The 15,373-nt window shown below is 42.0% G+C and overlaps 1 protein-coding gene across 2 annotated transcripts in view; it reads left to right on the top strand.

Annotated features, from left to right (window-relative positions):
- Positions 1–211: 211 nt before the first annotated feature.
- The window catches only part of SLC2A13 (solute carrier family 2 member 13), a 131,169-nt gene continuing 116,007 nt past the window's right edge, over positions 212–15,373 (top strand). Inside the window, exons 1-2 of one of the 2 annotated variants that reach the window (XM_042467468.1) lie at positions 212–231; positions 313–961. In XM_042467468.1, coding sequence (XP_042323402.1) covers positions 409–961 — 553 coding nt within the window. In that variant the 5' untranslated portion in view covers positions 212–231; positions 313–408. The other variant, XM_042467466.1, reaches the window with a different exon arrangement.

Genomic DNA, 15,373 nt, shown 5'->3' with positions numbered 1-15,373 from the left:
TATATGTGTGTGTGTGTGTGTGTGTGTGTGTGTGTGTGACTGTAGACACCCATCCAACCCCTAACTCTATGGGCAGCCTATGAGCAGCAGGCAAGGCGGGCGAGGAGCGCGGTGCCTCCCCTTCCCCTTCCCCGCCCTCTCTCCCTCCTCCTGGAGGCCCTTCTTCGCCGGGCTCTGCTGGGCAGGTTCCTGGGTGGTTGTGGGCCACTCAGAGAGACTGAGGAGGAGGAGGTGGCAGAGGGATGGCGTCGTCGCTGTCGGCGTCTCTCTGAAGGAGGCTGCTGCTGCTTCTGTGCCCGCGGAGAGGCCGAGGAGGAGGGAGCCATGGCGGAGGAGGAGCAGGCGCTCGGGGCGAGGCGGCGGCGCTGAAGGCAGTCCTCCTTGGTCGTCGGTGGCGGCGGTAGTACCATGTCCCGCAAGGCCAACGCGGCGGAATACACGCTGCGGAGCCTGGGCAACCTGATGGGGGAGAAGCGCCGACGGCAGCCGCCTGCCCCTCCGCCTCCTCCTCCGGAGAGCCTCGGGGAGCGGAGCCTGATCGCGGAGTCGTGCTCCAGCCTCAACAGCCAGGCCTCAGCCTCGGCGGCGTCGGAGCTGGAGCGCGCGGCCCGTCGGCGCTTCCAGTCCGGGGAGACGCCGTCGTTCGTGTACGTGGTGTCGGCCTTCTCGGCGCTGGGAGGCTTCCTCTTCGGCTACGACACGGGCGTCGTCTCCGGGGCGCTGCTGCTGCTCAAGCGCGAGCTCAGCCTCGACGCCTTCTGGCAGGAGCTCCTCGTCTCCAGCACCGTCGGCGCCGCCGCCCTCGCCGCCCTCCTCGGAGGGCCCCTCAACGGACGCTGCGGGCGCAGGGCCGCCATCCTCCTCGCCAGCTTCGTCTTCGCCGCCGGAGCCGCCCTTCTGGCCGCCGCCCCCGACAAGGAGACGCTCCTCGGGGGAAGGGTCGTCGTCGGACTCGCCATCGGTACGAACGGACGGGCGCAGCGCCACGCGCCTCCCGCGGAGCACCCTTGCGCCACAGCGCCCCCTGCAGGCAGCACGCCTCACTGCCTTCAGGCCCTCCTCTGGGCTCAGGGAGTGTGACAGGCCCCCAAGGGGTTTACACTCCTGAGGAAGCTCTCATAGGAAGCTCCCTCAGAAGAGGGTGTTTTTACTTTAAGGCTGAGAGAGTGTGACTCCCCCAAAGGGTTTCCATGCCTGAGGAAGCTCTCATAGGAAAGTTCCTCAGAGGAGGGCGTTTTTACTTTGAGGCTGAGAGAGTGTGACTCCTCCAAGGGGTTTCAGTGCCTGAGGAAGCTCTCCTAGGAAGAGTTCTCAGAAGAGGGCCTGGGTTTGACTTTGCCCTCCTCTGAGGCTGGGAGAGTGTGACTCCTCCAAGGAGTTTCAATGCCTGAGGATACTCTTCATAGTAAGCGTTGTCAGAAGAGGGCTTTGGTTTGACTTTGCCCTCCTCTGAGGCTGAGAGAGTGTGACTCACCCATACTCGAGTGAGGAATCAAACCCTGGTCTCCAGAAGTCATAGTAGTCCAACACTCAGACCCCCGTGTGTGAGTGTGTTGTGTGTCACTTCTGTCTTAATTTATGACTTATGGTGACCCTAAGGTGAACCTAGTTTACTTGGCAAGGATTGATTTTGCCCTCCTCTGAGGCTGAGAGAGTGCGACTCCTCCAAGGGCTTTCCATGGCTGAGGAAGCTCTCTTAGGAAGGTTCCTTGGAGGAGGGCTTGGGTTTGACTTTGTCCTCTTCTGAGGCTGAGAGAGTGACACCCTGTGCTTGAGTGTGTTGTGTGTCATTTCTGACTTATGGCGACCCTGAGGTGAACCTATATGAAGGGGTTTACTTGACAAGGATTGATTTTGCCCTCTGAGGCTGAGAGAGCGTGACTCGCCCAAGGTTCACCCAGTGTGTCTTTATGCTTGAATGAGGAATCAAACCCTGGTCCCCAGAAGTTGTAGTAGTCCAACACTCAAACCCCCGTGTGTGAGTGTGTTGTGTGTCACTTCTGTCTTTATTTGTGACTTATAGTGACCCTGAGGTGAACCTATCATGGGGTTTTCTTGGCCAATTTCTTCAGAGGGGGTTTGCCATTGCTGTTCTCTGAGGCTGAGAGAGTGTGATGCGCCCAAGATTCACCCAGTGGGTTTTTATGCCCAAGCAAGGAATTGAACCCTGGTCTCCAGAAGTCGTAGTAGCCCAACACTCAAACCACTGTGTGCATTTCTGTTTTGTGCCTTCAAGTCCTTCCAGAGTTAGAGCAACTCTGTCAGGGGCTTTTCTTGGCAAGTTTCTTCAAGGGAGGGGTTGCTTTTTCAATCCTCTGAGTCTGAGAGAGTGTGACTTGCCCAAAGTTTGCCCTGTAGGTCCAAACCCAGGTCTCCAGAGTCACAGTCCAACACTCAAACCACTATCCCACACTGCCTCTCAAATCAATTAGTGTATTTAAGAAATTAAGTTAGCTAACATAACAGACTGAACTAGCTCCTTACTTGCCTCATTTCTTGGTGGGGGGGGACTTGGTGTAGGTCTGCCTTTGCAGAGGATGCTCTGAGGCTGAGAGAGTGTGACTTGCCCAAAGGTCACCCAGTGGGGTTCCATGGCCAAGTTGGAATTCAAACCCTGGTCTCCACAATTGTAATCTGAGGATCAAACTACTACACCACATCAGATCTCTTCCATCCCTCCTGCTCAACACCCCCAAATCTTTAACTGAAACTTCTGGTCTCTTTTTCTGCCATGAACAACTTTTCCTGACTGCTCTTTTTCTTTCTTTCCCTTTCAGGACTGTTTAAGGTCTCTGCTGTCTTTCCACTCTTTTTCCGCTTAAACTTCTTGAGTTTGTTCTGTCTGCTTTTCCTTCCCATTCCCATCCTTTTTTCTGTGCCCCACACTCCTAGGAAATGTTTGATTAATGATCTCACCCCCTGCAAAAATAATACCACATTTGAAGGGGAAGAAGTCGCACATTGAAACACATATAATGCTACGTGTGAACAAATTGAACTTTTTAAAAGAAACGTTTAACTCCATGCGTAAAACGCAAATCTAAAACAAGCAATTTCTAATTTATTCAGAAAAAAATTGAGTGATGGCTCATGACTTGTCACTTAAGGACACGCACCACTCTTTGTCGCATCCCCTGAAATTGTGTCTCACACCCCAGGTTAGGAACCTCGGCTTTACGCATTTCATAGTGCCATTTCCAAAGGGAAACACCTCAGTCGGAAGAACTTGAGGAACCATGTCAGATGCATCTGTCAGATAAAATTAGGAGAGACTTTTTTCTATTGCTCCACACCGATCGGCTCTCATGTTTGTGCATGTTTGTGTGCATGCTTGTGCTGTCAAACTGTGGTAAAATCCAGAGACCTGTTGGAATATCAGTATGCAAAGGGATCTTGTAGCACTTTTGAGACTAACCGTGCAAATCTTAGGAAGTAGAACAACTCTTCGAAAGCTTATGCTACACTTTCTTTTGCACGGTGCTACAAGATCCCCTTGTCTTGTCCGCTGTTTGCAATTCTTGGTCGTTCGGGTTGCCAGTGATCTTTTCCTTCAACTTCCTTGTAAGCCAGGCTGGACTTGAAAGTATATAGTATATGCCTTGCTGAGTTAAAGTGGTTTGGAATGATTTTTAAAATCTAGTCTTTCATAAAGGTCCTTAGTTAGAAGCCAAGTACCGCTCTTAAAATGTACCTTCACTGTGTATTTAGACTCACAAGCAGCGATTTCTCAGTAAATGGCTAGCATTGTGCATACATTTAATTTTCAGTCTATTATATTGCTTTTACAGTGGTACCCTGGGATACGAATGCGCCGCCTTACGAAATTTCCGGGTTACGAAAAAAATCCAATTAAAAAAACTGTTCCGGGTTACGAAGGTTTTTTTGGGTTACGAAAAATTTTTTGGTGCTTTTCGGCGCTATTTCACACGAAATCGCGGCTTTTCCCCATTAGCGCCTATGGGTTTTTCGGCTTGCGAAGTATTCCGGGTTACGAAAGCGGCGGCGGAACGAATTAATTTCGTAACCCGGGGTACCACTGTAATATGCTATTGCTTGACCTTTGTACTATGACTCTGTTGATCAGCATTCGAATCCCTGGTCAGTCACAGAGACCCACTGGGTGACCTCGGGCGAGTCACACTCTCTCAGTCTCAAAAGCAAAGGCGAAATCTGTCTGAACACATCTTGTCAAGAAAACCTCATGATAGACAGTTTCATCTTAGAGTTACCATAAGTCAGAAACAACTTGAAGGCATATATTAACAACAGTCTTTCCAGCGATGCCCTGGCTTTTTGACATGCAGTGTCTGCACACAGAGCTTTCTTTTTTTACTGTGAAATAACCTCTGTGCTTATTCCCAGATCTTCTTTAATGAATTAACTCGGAAGGTAAACTTATCAGACACAGCTGTGATAAGGAGTGGGATATACAGTAAATACTTTAAATAATAAATGTAGGTGACAATACTATACAAAACACCAGGGAGTGTTGCTCAGTGCGTGGAGTCCTTTGAGTAGGTCTGTATAGGATTGCACTGTTAATGATGTACATTTATTAGAAACAGGGTTTTGTTTTGTTTTTTTGTTGCTCTACCCCTTAATAAATGTGTATTAAGCCTTTACTTCACACAGCTCAGGGCAACAGATGTAGGTCTCCTGGCTCTTTTAGCCTTATAACAACTCTGTAAAATAAGTTAGATGGAGAGAGTAATGACTTGGTGGAGAATGAACTCAGGCGTTAGTAGTAAGCGGCTAGTGGTTTGCTAGTGGTAAGTGGCTGTCAGGCGTTAATGAAAAACATGGACAGATTATTTGCTATAGATGGGCCAAGCCTTGATTTCAGTAGAAGTATTTCCCGATGAGTGTGCTTAGCATTGCTGTCTTGCTTCTTAGGATTGCTGTTTGTTGAAAACAGACAGAACATTCTGTTGCACTCACTCTGTCAGCTTCATACTCCTTATACCAAAAGTATTCTTACAGGTCTCTTCCCATCACTGAAGCATCTTGTCTGATCCATCTCCAGTTCTGTTTGTGCAATGCTGTCATTCTGTCCATCTTCACTTTTTCTTTGCTCTCTCTCTCGCTCCCTCTTTATCTTCTTTTTGTGGTGCTCCCATTATTGATACAGTTAGGTTTTCCAGTTATATCTTTCAAGAGGCTGTTCAGGGTTATGCATTTCTCCCCTCAGTTTCTTGATTGATTTCATTTCTTCCATTTGCCTCTGCTAATGTGTTCTGTTTATTAGAATGGGAACCTGTGGGCCTTGAAAATGTGAATAAAAAAAATAAACATTGTGCTTGGAAGGGACCACTAATGCTTATCTAATTTGCCCTTGCTTTTTGCATGACTCTGAATAATGAATAATGTTTCCTCTTATAACTACTTAGACTTCTTCCTAAAGGCCACACAACTGTTTATTACTACAACTGGGAAAAACCAAGGGCATAAAAATGAAAGAAAACAGAAAACAGTACCTGCTAGATATAAATGTAATAATTCAGAACCACTGCACCATCTCTTTCAGAGAGATTTTTGTGGGTAAAACTGTTCTGTTGTAGTTTTTGCTGCCAAATGGACTGGATGAGCTTTTCAAACATTGCAACATATTTCTAAAAAAATCACTGTCCTTTTTTTGCAGCACTGTTTAATGAATATTTGAATGAAGTGAAAATTGTGTCAATGCTTATTTTCTTTATAGCCACAAGATGCTGTTTTTCAGCTATTCATTGAATAATTCTAAGACTTAGTAGCATGTAGACTGCCCTTTCTGTGAAGTTAGTGTAATTATATTAGCTTAAGGCTATGATGCATCATGAGTAATCATAATATTGGCAATTCATAATTTAGAGTATTATTTACAGTTAATAAGAAGCAGTTCATATACTTGACTGTTGACTTGCTGTAGAATGGGAGGTTTCTGAGAACCAAATTAATATACATATGCAGCTGCAGAAATGTTGTTCTGTATCAGAATGATTAATTGTTATGTTTAAGCTTGGCTTGCATTTAGGTGCTTGCCTGGTAGCTGCAGGCAATGAGAAATAGCATAGAGAACAGGCACATGATTTTCACGTGTGCATATCAGTGGGCTTTTAGAGGAAAGATGGAGTGTTCACGTTCTGTGCGTAGAAACCAAGCAGGCTGTGTGAACAGGGAAACCTCCTGTGGATCCACCAGAAAATAATCCTTTGAATGAGCGGTGGAGGATTCAATCCCTTCTGTGCCTGCAGGCACACTAGTTTCTAGCAGGCTAGTAAAATAATTTGCATGCTAACAATGTTTGTGGGATTTAAGCTACTGTATTATCCATTGAGTTAGTCACTTTTATGCTTCTCTGAGATACACAAATACTATTCAGTTGTTTTACAGCATGTGTGCGCTACATATGAGGAATGGGATTGGGGTGGGCACTCTAGCACTTCCCTTCTTCCACTGTCATTCTCATCAACCTTTATACATGGACAGAGCCTCCTCTGTCTGTAGATATTGTATCTACAGGATTTAAAGCCTGAGAAATAATGGTGTTAAATCACACAAGGCGACTCTATGGATAGATAAACTTCTCTGTGTTGTCCTTTCCTTAAGGAGAATGGTGGGCATGATGAGATAGGGAGTCAGTGGTAGCAGATTTTTCTCTGTTCTCTCTCCTTGTTTGTTCAGTATATGTCCTTTAAAACAAATTAAGAAAGCTAATGGATAATTTAGAACAATTGGATGTAGAGTAAGTTGTTTATTCTTATGTTCAAAAGATTTTAGTGGGGAGGAACCCAGTATTTATTTAAATTTGGTTGACTAAGCAATTATAAATTAATTCAGCAATTACAATATGAAAATAAGGAGAATATTGGGTTTGCACTCCTCATATATGCATTGGTTTTTAAAATGACGTGATTTACATAGATTATCAATATGCAAAAGGATCTTGTAGCATCTTTGAGACTAACTGTGTGAAAGAAGTAGCAGAGCCATTCTGTGTTCTCATATGTCTTAGAAATTATTGTAAGTACTACAAATTACTGTAAGGAGAAAACCCTGTATGGGAAGCCATTCTGTGTAAGACATACAAATGAAGTGTGGGTATTCTGTAACCCTCTAGTTGCTGCATCTGAATGGCTTCTGGTTCATTAGTATGATCAGTAGATGCACATGAATTTAAATCAAATTGTGTACATCATTCAAATAACTTGACTGCTCTACAATACTAGAAGGCAGCAGATATTTGTTTTCAAGGTGAAAATGTTGGTCTTCTGTGCATGTTGTTGTTGTTAAATGCCCTCAAGTTGATTCCAGCCCATGGCGACCCTATGGATGAAACATCTCCAAGACTGTCCCCCCCATCTTTCACTGCTCTGTGTAGATCCTACACATTTAGGCCCATGACCTTGATTGAGTCCATCCATATGGCATGCAGTATCTCTATCTTTCTACTACCATCTACCTTTCCTAACATCATTCTGTTTTCTAATGTGTCCTGCCTTCTTAGGATGTGGCCAAAGTATAACAGTTTCATGGCTTGCTGGGAGAGTTCAGGCTTGATCAGTTCCAGGAGTCATTTGTTGTATTTTTTGGCCATCCACCGTCTCCTCAGCACTCTTCTCCGAAACCACATCTCAAATGAGTTGTTTTTCTTCCTTTTTGCTTGCTTTATTGTCCAGCTCTCACATCTGTACATGGTCTGTACACATTTGTGCATTTGTGCTGTTTTTCTGTCCAGCATTTCTCTTGGGATACTTGACAAATCCTGCCAAGAAAACCTCATGATAGGTTTGCCCTAGCGTTGTTATAAGTTGGAAATGACTTGAAGGCACACAAGACACACACATATGCTTAAATAGAAATTCATATATTTTCATGCTGAAATAATTTCAGAATCATGATGGTTTTCATAATTTTAGCTTCTGGTCAAGCTAACTTATGAATTGCAGTTAGTTACAGAATTATGGTTAGATACAGAAAAAAGATATTTCAGGAATAAAGGTTGTTCCTTTGACTGAAAAATACCAACAAGTAGAAGTTACCTATGATTCACTTACAACTTGAATATTTGCATCACTTCAGCACACTAAATTTCTGAAAGCATATTGTGTGTAAAAATCCAGAGATCTGGTTATCAATGCATGTCTTTCACCTTGAATGCTATTTTTATTGTAGTCCTGTGGGTTCTTTCTTCCACGGTGGCATGGAATAGATAATTAATGCATCCTGTCAGAACAAACTACTTTGTCAACTGAGTGTGAAGTGACATGTGTCCTTCATAAGCTGCATTGTGGGGTTGTGTCATTTACCCTTGAAATGGTTGGTTACCCAGACAACCAACACTGTTGCTTCCTTTCCCCAGGGTAAACTGTTATGTGAGTCCAAGGATGTAGGGAGCATAACACTGCTGATTTTTTAAATCATAGTTAATGGATCAGGAGCAGGATGTGGACTTTTTTCATCTTGTCATTATGTCTGTAATAAGGATAATTAATACTAGTGTCCTCCCCCCTTTAAAGTTGTAGAGGTGTATACCCCGCATCTTTGGTATTACTTCTTGTGAGTAATAAAATATTTTAAAATAGTTGAACAAAAGAGCATATAAATCTAGTCCTGGAGTCTAGAACTAATGGCAACTAATTCATAAGTCTGTGCTTTTTTAAGTTCAGATGATTCAGTGGATCTGCTGTAGTTGAGACTAACAGCTACATTTTGGCTAAAGACAATAGAGCCAGTCTGATGCAATGGTTTGACTATGACTCTGGAGACTAGGGTTCGATTCCCTTCTCAGCTATGAAACCCACTTGGGCAAGTCACATGCTTTCAGCCTGAGAGGAAGGCAATGACAAACTTCCTCTGAACAAATCTTGCCAAGAAAACCCCTTATGGCCTTAGGGTCGCTATAAGTCGGAAATGACTTGAAGGTACACAACAACAACAACAAGGTCTGGGATGATAGGAATTGTATTTCAGCAGCCTCTGGGGAACGATATTTTGGATCCACTTTGTAATTAGTGCTAACAAGGAAAGTGAGGAGAAAGCTGGAGAGAGGAGTACATGAAACTGTTTACACTTTATTATCTCTCTCTCTCTTGTTATACAGACACATACAGACACACACAGTACATGAGCTCTTCAGGATGATACTGTACTGGGTTTTATTTTCCTTTTTTTTTTGCATTGGTTGAGTTATATGTTTCTGCTGTCCTAGTGTGTTGGGTTATTTATCTCTCCTCTTCCTGGCGGTACTTGGAAAATGTTTAAGCACCAATTCAGAATGTCAGCCCCATCACATCATGGGGCATTTATTATACATGCTGTTCTATAATTCTTTTGTGCAGGAGAATAATTTTAATTGTTAAGACTTTTATTCAGAAATTATCGCTAGCATTTAGAAATACTATTCTTGGCATAATTAAAATTTTATCTCTGTCTTAATTTTCTTCACTTTTATGCACTCTGTAATGATTGACTTAAGGAGTGGTCATTAGAGACCAGAAAAGATAAATGTAGCTATTTTATGCTGCTAAATGGAAAATGACTAAATATTGTACAAAAATTGAACTGAATTATAACTCTGGATTAGAAGATACCAGGTCAGTTGATTAAAGAGGAAGAATATTATTCATGGGTTTAACTTCAGGTACAATAGAACCTGTGGGGGTGATTTTGTGGGGATGAGAGAAATGCTTAAAGCAGAAGACTATGGGGGGGGGGATACAGATGGGCAGAAAGGGGTGGTGAGACACTGGCCTTTTCTCCCCAAGATGGAGGCCGCAGCAGACAAACGCTGCAGCCTCCATGAGGCTTAAAAAGAACCCGCTCCCCATGATGTCTCTGCAGGTGCTGCATCACACAGACATCATCATTGCACACCCTGCATGGACGGGCGCACGCAATCATGGTACCCACGCAGTGATAGTAGGACTAGGCCTATGTGGACTCACAGCCCTATAAAACTTTTATTTATACCCCGCTTTTCTGTAATAAAACAATCAATGCGCCTTACATATTAAAACATCCAGCATGCAATACTTAATACAGGTGATATTTTGATATCCCCCCTAAAAAAGAATTAAACACTTTACAATTAAAATTAATTTTTTAAAGTAAACTATTAATAACAGAATAAATAATGTTAAAAACTGAGGAATTTACTCTGAAGAGAACAATTAGCTTTTGATTTTGTTGTCCTTCAGATACTCCCATAAGAATATAATCTGAGTTCTTTTTGTCTTCAGTGTTTTAGAGAAAATGTACTTATGTATGCTGTCATTCTCTGTCCTGGACACAGTTCCAGGATGTCATGCTCCAACCTTTGTATAACCTTGATAATTGTAAAAGAAGTCAAATTTAATTTTCACATCATTTTGGAAAATCCTTATTTTAATTCTGATTTCATTAAGATACACTTCCCATCACACCTTCAATAATATCAATAGTTTCCCCCCTTTTTTCTTTAAGAACACCAATGTTTTATATCTGTACAACTAAGTTGTACAACTATGTGAGGAAAGGTACAACTTCCTCTATGAAAGAGGCAAGGCTGGCAGAGTTCTTTGCCTAAAACCACCCAGCAACTCTTATTGCTGAGTGAGGACTGTTAGTATACATGGCATTTTTTCAGACTAAATTGAATAGCCAGAAGAAAGATCTGAAAATGACGAAACAGTTTATTTGAAATGTGGTGCTGGAGGAGAGTTCTATTGCCAAAATACCCATTAAATGGTTCCTACAGCAAACCAAGCTCAAACTGTCCCTAGAAGCCAAAACGACCAAATTGAGACTGTTATTCTTCAGACAGATCGTGAAATGATGTGAATCTTTAGAAAATATGATAATGCTTGGTAAAGTGGAATGGACTAGGAAAAGAGGGAGACAGCATTACAGGTGGATAGATGGATAGATTCAGGGCCTTTCATTGCATAAGAAAACTGAAAAGCTGTGACAAAGAAGCGGCTTATGGTTTTTCTGTCTTTTTTTTTTTTACCTTTATGTTTGCAGGATATGATCAAGGTTGCTGATGGCATGGTGTCTTGGAGGTCTCTCATTCCATACGGTCATCATTCATCAAGCTGACGATATGAGCATTAACAACAAGATGCTTTCTGGCTTTTCCCACATTCATTTTCCAGAATGGGTTAATCCCCTTTATGCAACATTAGAAGTCTCAGGTTGCAGCTACACTGCAGAATTAATGCACTTTGACATCACTTTAACTGCTATGGCTCAATGGTATGGAATTCTGAAATGTGTAGTTTTGTGAGATATTTAACCTTCTCTGTCAGAGTGCTCTGGTGCCACGACACGCTGAATATCCCAGGAATCCGTAGGATGGAGCCATGATAGTTAAAGCAGTGTCAAACTGCATTAATTCTGCTTGTAGCAGCAACTTCAGTCTCCCAGCAGGAAGTAGCTAACTTGGAAATTGGGACTGGGGTGGGACCGCAGTTTTGGTTATTTGCAAATGTAAACTTGAATCCCCCCACATCCTGGAAAGGCTTGGGAGAAGTGTCTCTGAAGCCTTGGGGTGCGAGGGGCTGGAGGAAGGGAACACTCCTTTTTCCCAAGTCCCTACCACTCTGGAAAGGCTTGAGCAATGCTTTCCAGGGTGGGAGGGGTGGAAGAAAGGATTGCTCCGTTCCTCCACTCTTCCCCTCCCTGGAAAGCCTTTCTCCCAGCATTTCTAAGGTTGGATGGGTGGAGGAAAGGAGGGCTCCTGTTAGTGGAATAGTAAGTGTTGCTACTATTAAGTTTATTACAGCACTATTTCATGAGTTCCCTGGACTTTTGAAAACAATTCTGTAGGGAAGGTGGATGTATCTCAGCTGCTGCTTATTCCATTGGTCATGTATACCTTCAGAGGAACCCATGATTGCTTATTCTCTATTCATTCCACAGAGCAAGTGTTTTTCTCTCTTATGCCAGCCAAAATGGCAGGTTGATCCAATGAAGAACTATGTCTGGGCTAGCTTCACATGGTTTAAGAATATGGTGCTGAAGAAAGCATAAAACTTTTCACCAATTATACAGAAAATGAAGATTTTGTTTCCAAAAAAGAGGACGTGTGGGCAAAGCTATGATTAACTGGATGATTAACTAATACTTAATGATATTAACTTAATGATTATTAAGATGTACATAGGTAACTGGTTTTGAGTGTCTCTTGCATTTCAGTTTCTCAGGCCTGTTACAGACACCAAATAAAACTGCTTCGAGTCACAGTGGAGGTATGGGTTTCAATGGTGGCATGCTCCGAGTCCAAAGTCGCACCAAAGCCACGCTCCAGCCCTAAGGCTGGAGCGGCTTTGGTGTGGCTTCTGGACTCTTAGGACGCATGCATCATTGAAACACCATACCTCCACTGTGACTCGAAGCAGCTTTATTTTGGCTGTCTGTAACAGGCCATAGATATGGTTTTAAGATAGTCAGGTGGAATTATATTTTATTATTTGCAATAGCCTGCAGTTAATTCTCTTTATTAAAACAACTTTGTGAAGGAGGTGGGCAGGGAGAGTTCTTTACCCAGGGCCACCTACCGACTTATTGCTAAGTGAGGACTGTGAGTATATACAGCTTTGCATTTTTCTTTCAGCTAACTGGAATAATCAGATGAAAGTTCCAAAAATGGCAACAATATATTATGGTTAAGCTCTTGTGTGTAATTTAGAAAACAAAGCTAGATGATGGTATGTCAGGCAGCAATCAATACTACAGTATAACAGCATTTTAAATCAGTGTCTGTCTATTTTCAGTTGAAATTGAGCAGCGAGAAGCATTGCAACAGGACTGTAACAGATCAGTGCTGTAGGCTGGCTTACTTAGCTTCTCAAAGTAGAAAGAATTTCAACCAGCCACCAAAACTTGGTGTGTGTCTTAATGCCAATTGGAATACTCTCCCCATATATCTGTACTTGCAATAAAGACTTCATTTACATGTTCCCTTGCTTGCAATCAACCCTGCATGTGCTCAGGACTCTGCCTTTCTCCACTTTGCCAGTATACATTTAGGCAGTGAGTCACTCAACAGTTTTATTCTCCCCCAAACAAGATCTTTTGGGGTGCTTGGATTGATACAGAGTGGAGTTTCAGAATGCACACATCACACATATGTCAGGTCTGAACAGTTCAGGTTTGTTGTTCACATGCTAATTTTTCATCTCTAGTCAACAATGTGTGTGTGGAGAAAATCAGTTATTGTGTCCATTATCTTTTTGGCTGGGTTTAAAGTGGTGATGAGGAAAAGAAACCAGATTAACTTGTTCATAAAGATATAACAGAATGCTATACTGTATCACCTTTGAGACTTAACAGAAAAAAAAATATCTAACATAAGCTTTTGTGGATTTTATTCCACTTCCTCAGAAAGACTGGAGACTACAGAAGCTTATGCTAGATATTTCTTTTTCTTAGTCAGTCTCAAAGGTGATATTGGATTCCTTTATATCTTTTTATGCTGAAAAAGCTATACATGACTATATCTTTGAATATTTGTTTGTATGGTTTAGCTTTTGTACCTGTAAGCTACAACTGCTGTTTCCACTAGGGATGGTACTGAGGGTCCAAGAGATGTGCCACACCAGAAAGTCATAGTGAAACACTGGTGTGTTTTCATACTGTTGGGACAGAGCAATGGTATTTCCTGGAACCACAAGGGTCCCACTCAGGTGTCTCTGAACACTACTGTATATACTAGACTATATGCTGAAAATTTTATGCCCAAAAATTGAGCCTAAAATCATAGGTTGACTTATATATAGGCCAGTACAGTAATGCAGCTTATAAAGGTCTTGAAAGAAGCACCACCCCATGTGCCTTGGCAGTGGTTTTCGAAAGAGTTGCCAAGTAAAAGTGAGTGTTTGTGTGTGAATGTGTGTGAGAGAGTGAAAGAGGTGATTTCCTTCCCGATGCAATGTTAAAGGCTCCTCTCCCCACCAAACCACTAATTTAAATCCACTTTCTTCTCAATCCAGTGTTACAGGCTTCTCTCTCCACCAAACCCCTCATTTAAACCCACTTTCCCCCCTTCCCAATCCAATGTTAAAACCTTCTCCAGGTGTTAGTTGGTTGGGAGAGGTCCGGAGAAGGAAGCGGTGTTTCCCCCTTTATGTCCTTTGTTATGGCCCCTAGGTTTTATTCTCAACTTCTCCATGGATCATATCAAAACCCATGATTTAGACCCTAAAACCTTCCTTCAACTTATACATGAAGTTCACTTGTACATGAGTATATATGGTAAATAATGTGTGTTGTACATATGACAATTCTGATTCTAGCTCCACTCAATGTATAGCATCATTAAAAAACCCTGTTCATATTTACAATAGCTTCAAAGTATCTTGCACCTCAAATTTGGATTTTTTTTTTATACCGGGAACAAGTAATACTGCAACAAAGGCTTTGCATTCCCTTTCTGGATAATTTGTTAATTAATTTTTAAATAAACATTTTCATGTCACAGATTAAACAATTAACAAACATACATCTGCATCACTATCTGATCATGCTTTACAGTAGCTGAAGCTCTTAACCTGAATACAGAATAAAGTTCATCATAACAAGAATGGACCAGAGAAAGACCTTCAAATTTCCTGTAATCAGACTTCTCCAAGAAATTCCTATGATGGATGTGTGTGTGTGTATCTTCATGTGTGCCATGCTTTTCTTCTTCTTGTGATTAATAAAATTAAGTGAAGTGAAAAGTAGCTTCAGAAATATTATCACTGTCTTTTTTTTTGCTTGCATGCTTGATCTGACTCATTAATTTTTCTAGTAAGTTTAAGTTTCCCATTACTAGAAATTAATGTGCTAATTAATGTTCAAAATATTCTGCTTTCACCAATTTGTATTAGATTTCACTATAATCTCTTCTGCATTACACCGACTCATGTGCTCTTTGTCATTTGTAGACATTTTCAACTGAAGCACATCCAGTTTAAACATTCTCGTGCCTTTTAAGCACTTCCTTTAACCCTCCTGGATTCTTCTGTTTTCCTCATTTTACCTCTGGTAACCATGAGTCAGATTCAACCCTAAGGTACATTTTATGAGCATAGCACTGAAAGAATTTTATTGATGAAACTGTCTTTTTGTTTGTGTTGTAATAACCTACATCTAATAGCATAGGAAAAGAAGCAAAATGAAAGCTGAAGGCTTGAGCTTTAATATTGGATAAATGTATTGCAACTTCAGTATTGGCTCTCATCTAACATAACTTGAAGCGTGTAGTATTGAAGTATGCTTCGAAAGATTCTTTGAATCTTTCTTCTTCAGATTTCCTGTGAGGATTGTATCTTAGGCAGTTTCAACCCTATAAAATGTGAAGAGGTTGGTTCAAATATTAAAACTCTGAATTAGTACCACCACTGCTGAGTGTCTGCTGCTTTGGAGCAGAGGA

The sequence above is a fragment of the Sceloporus undulatus genome, chromosome 5, assembly GCF_019175285.1.
Source record: "Sceloporus undulatus isolate JIND9_A2432 ecotype Alabama chromosome 5, SceUnd_v1.1, whole genome shotgun sequence".
Taxonomy (NCBI): Eukaryota; Metazoa; Chordata; class Lepidosauria; order Squamata; family Phrynosomatidae; genus Sceloporus; species Sceloporus undulatus.
The sequence above is the reverse complement of the archived record's forward strand: the minus strand, read 5'-3'. Positions and strand labels throughout refer to the sequence as shown.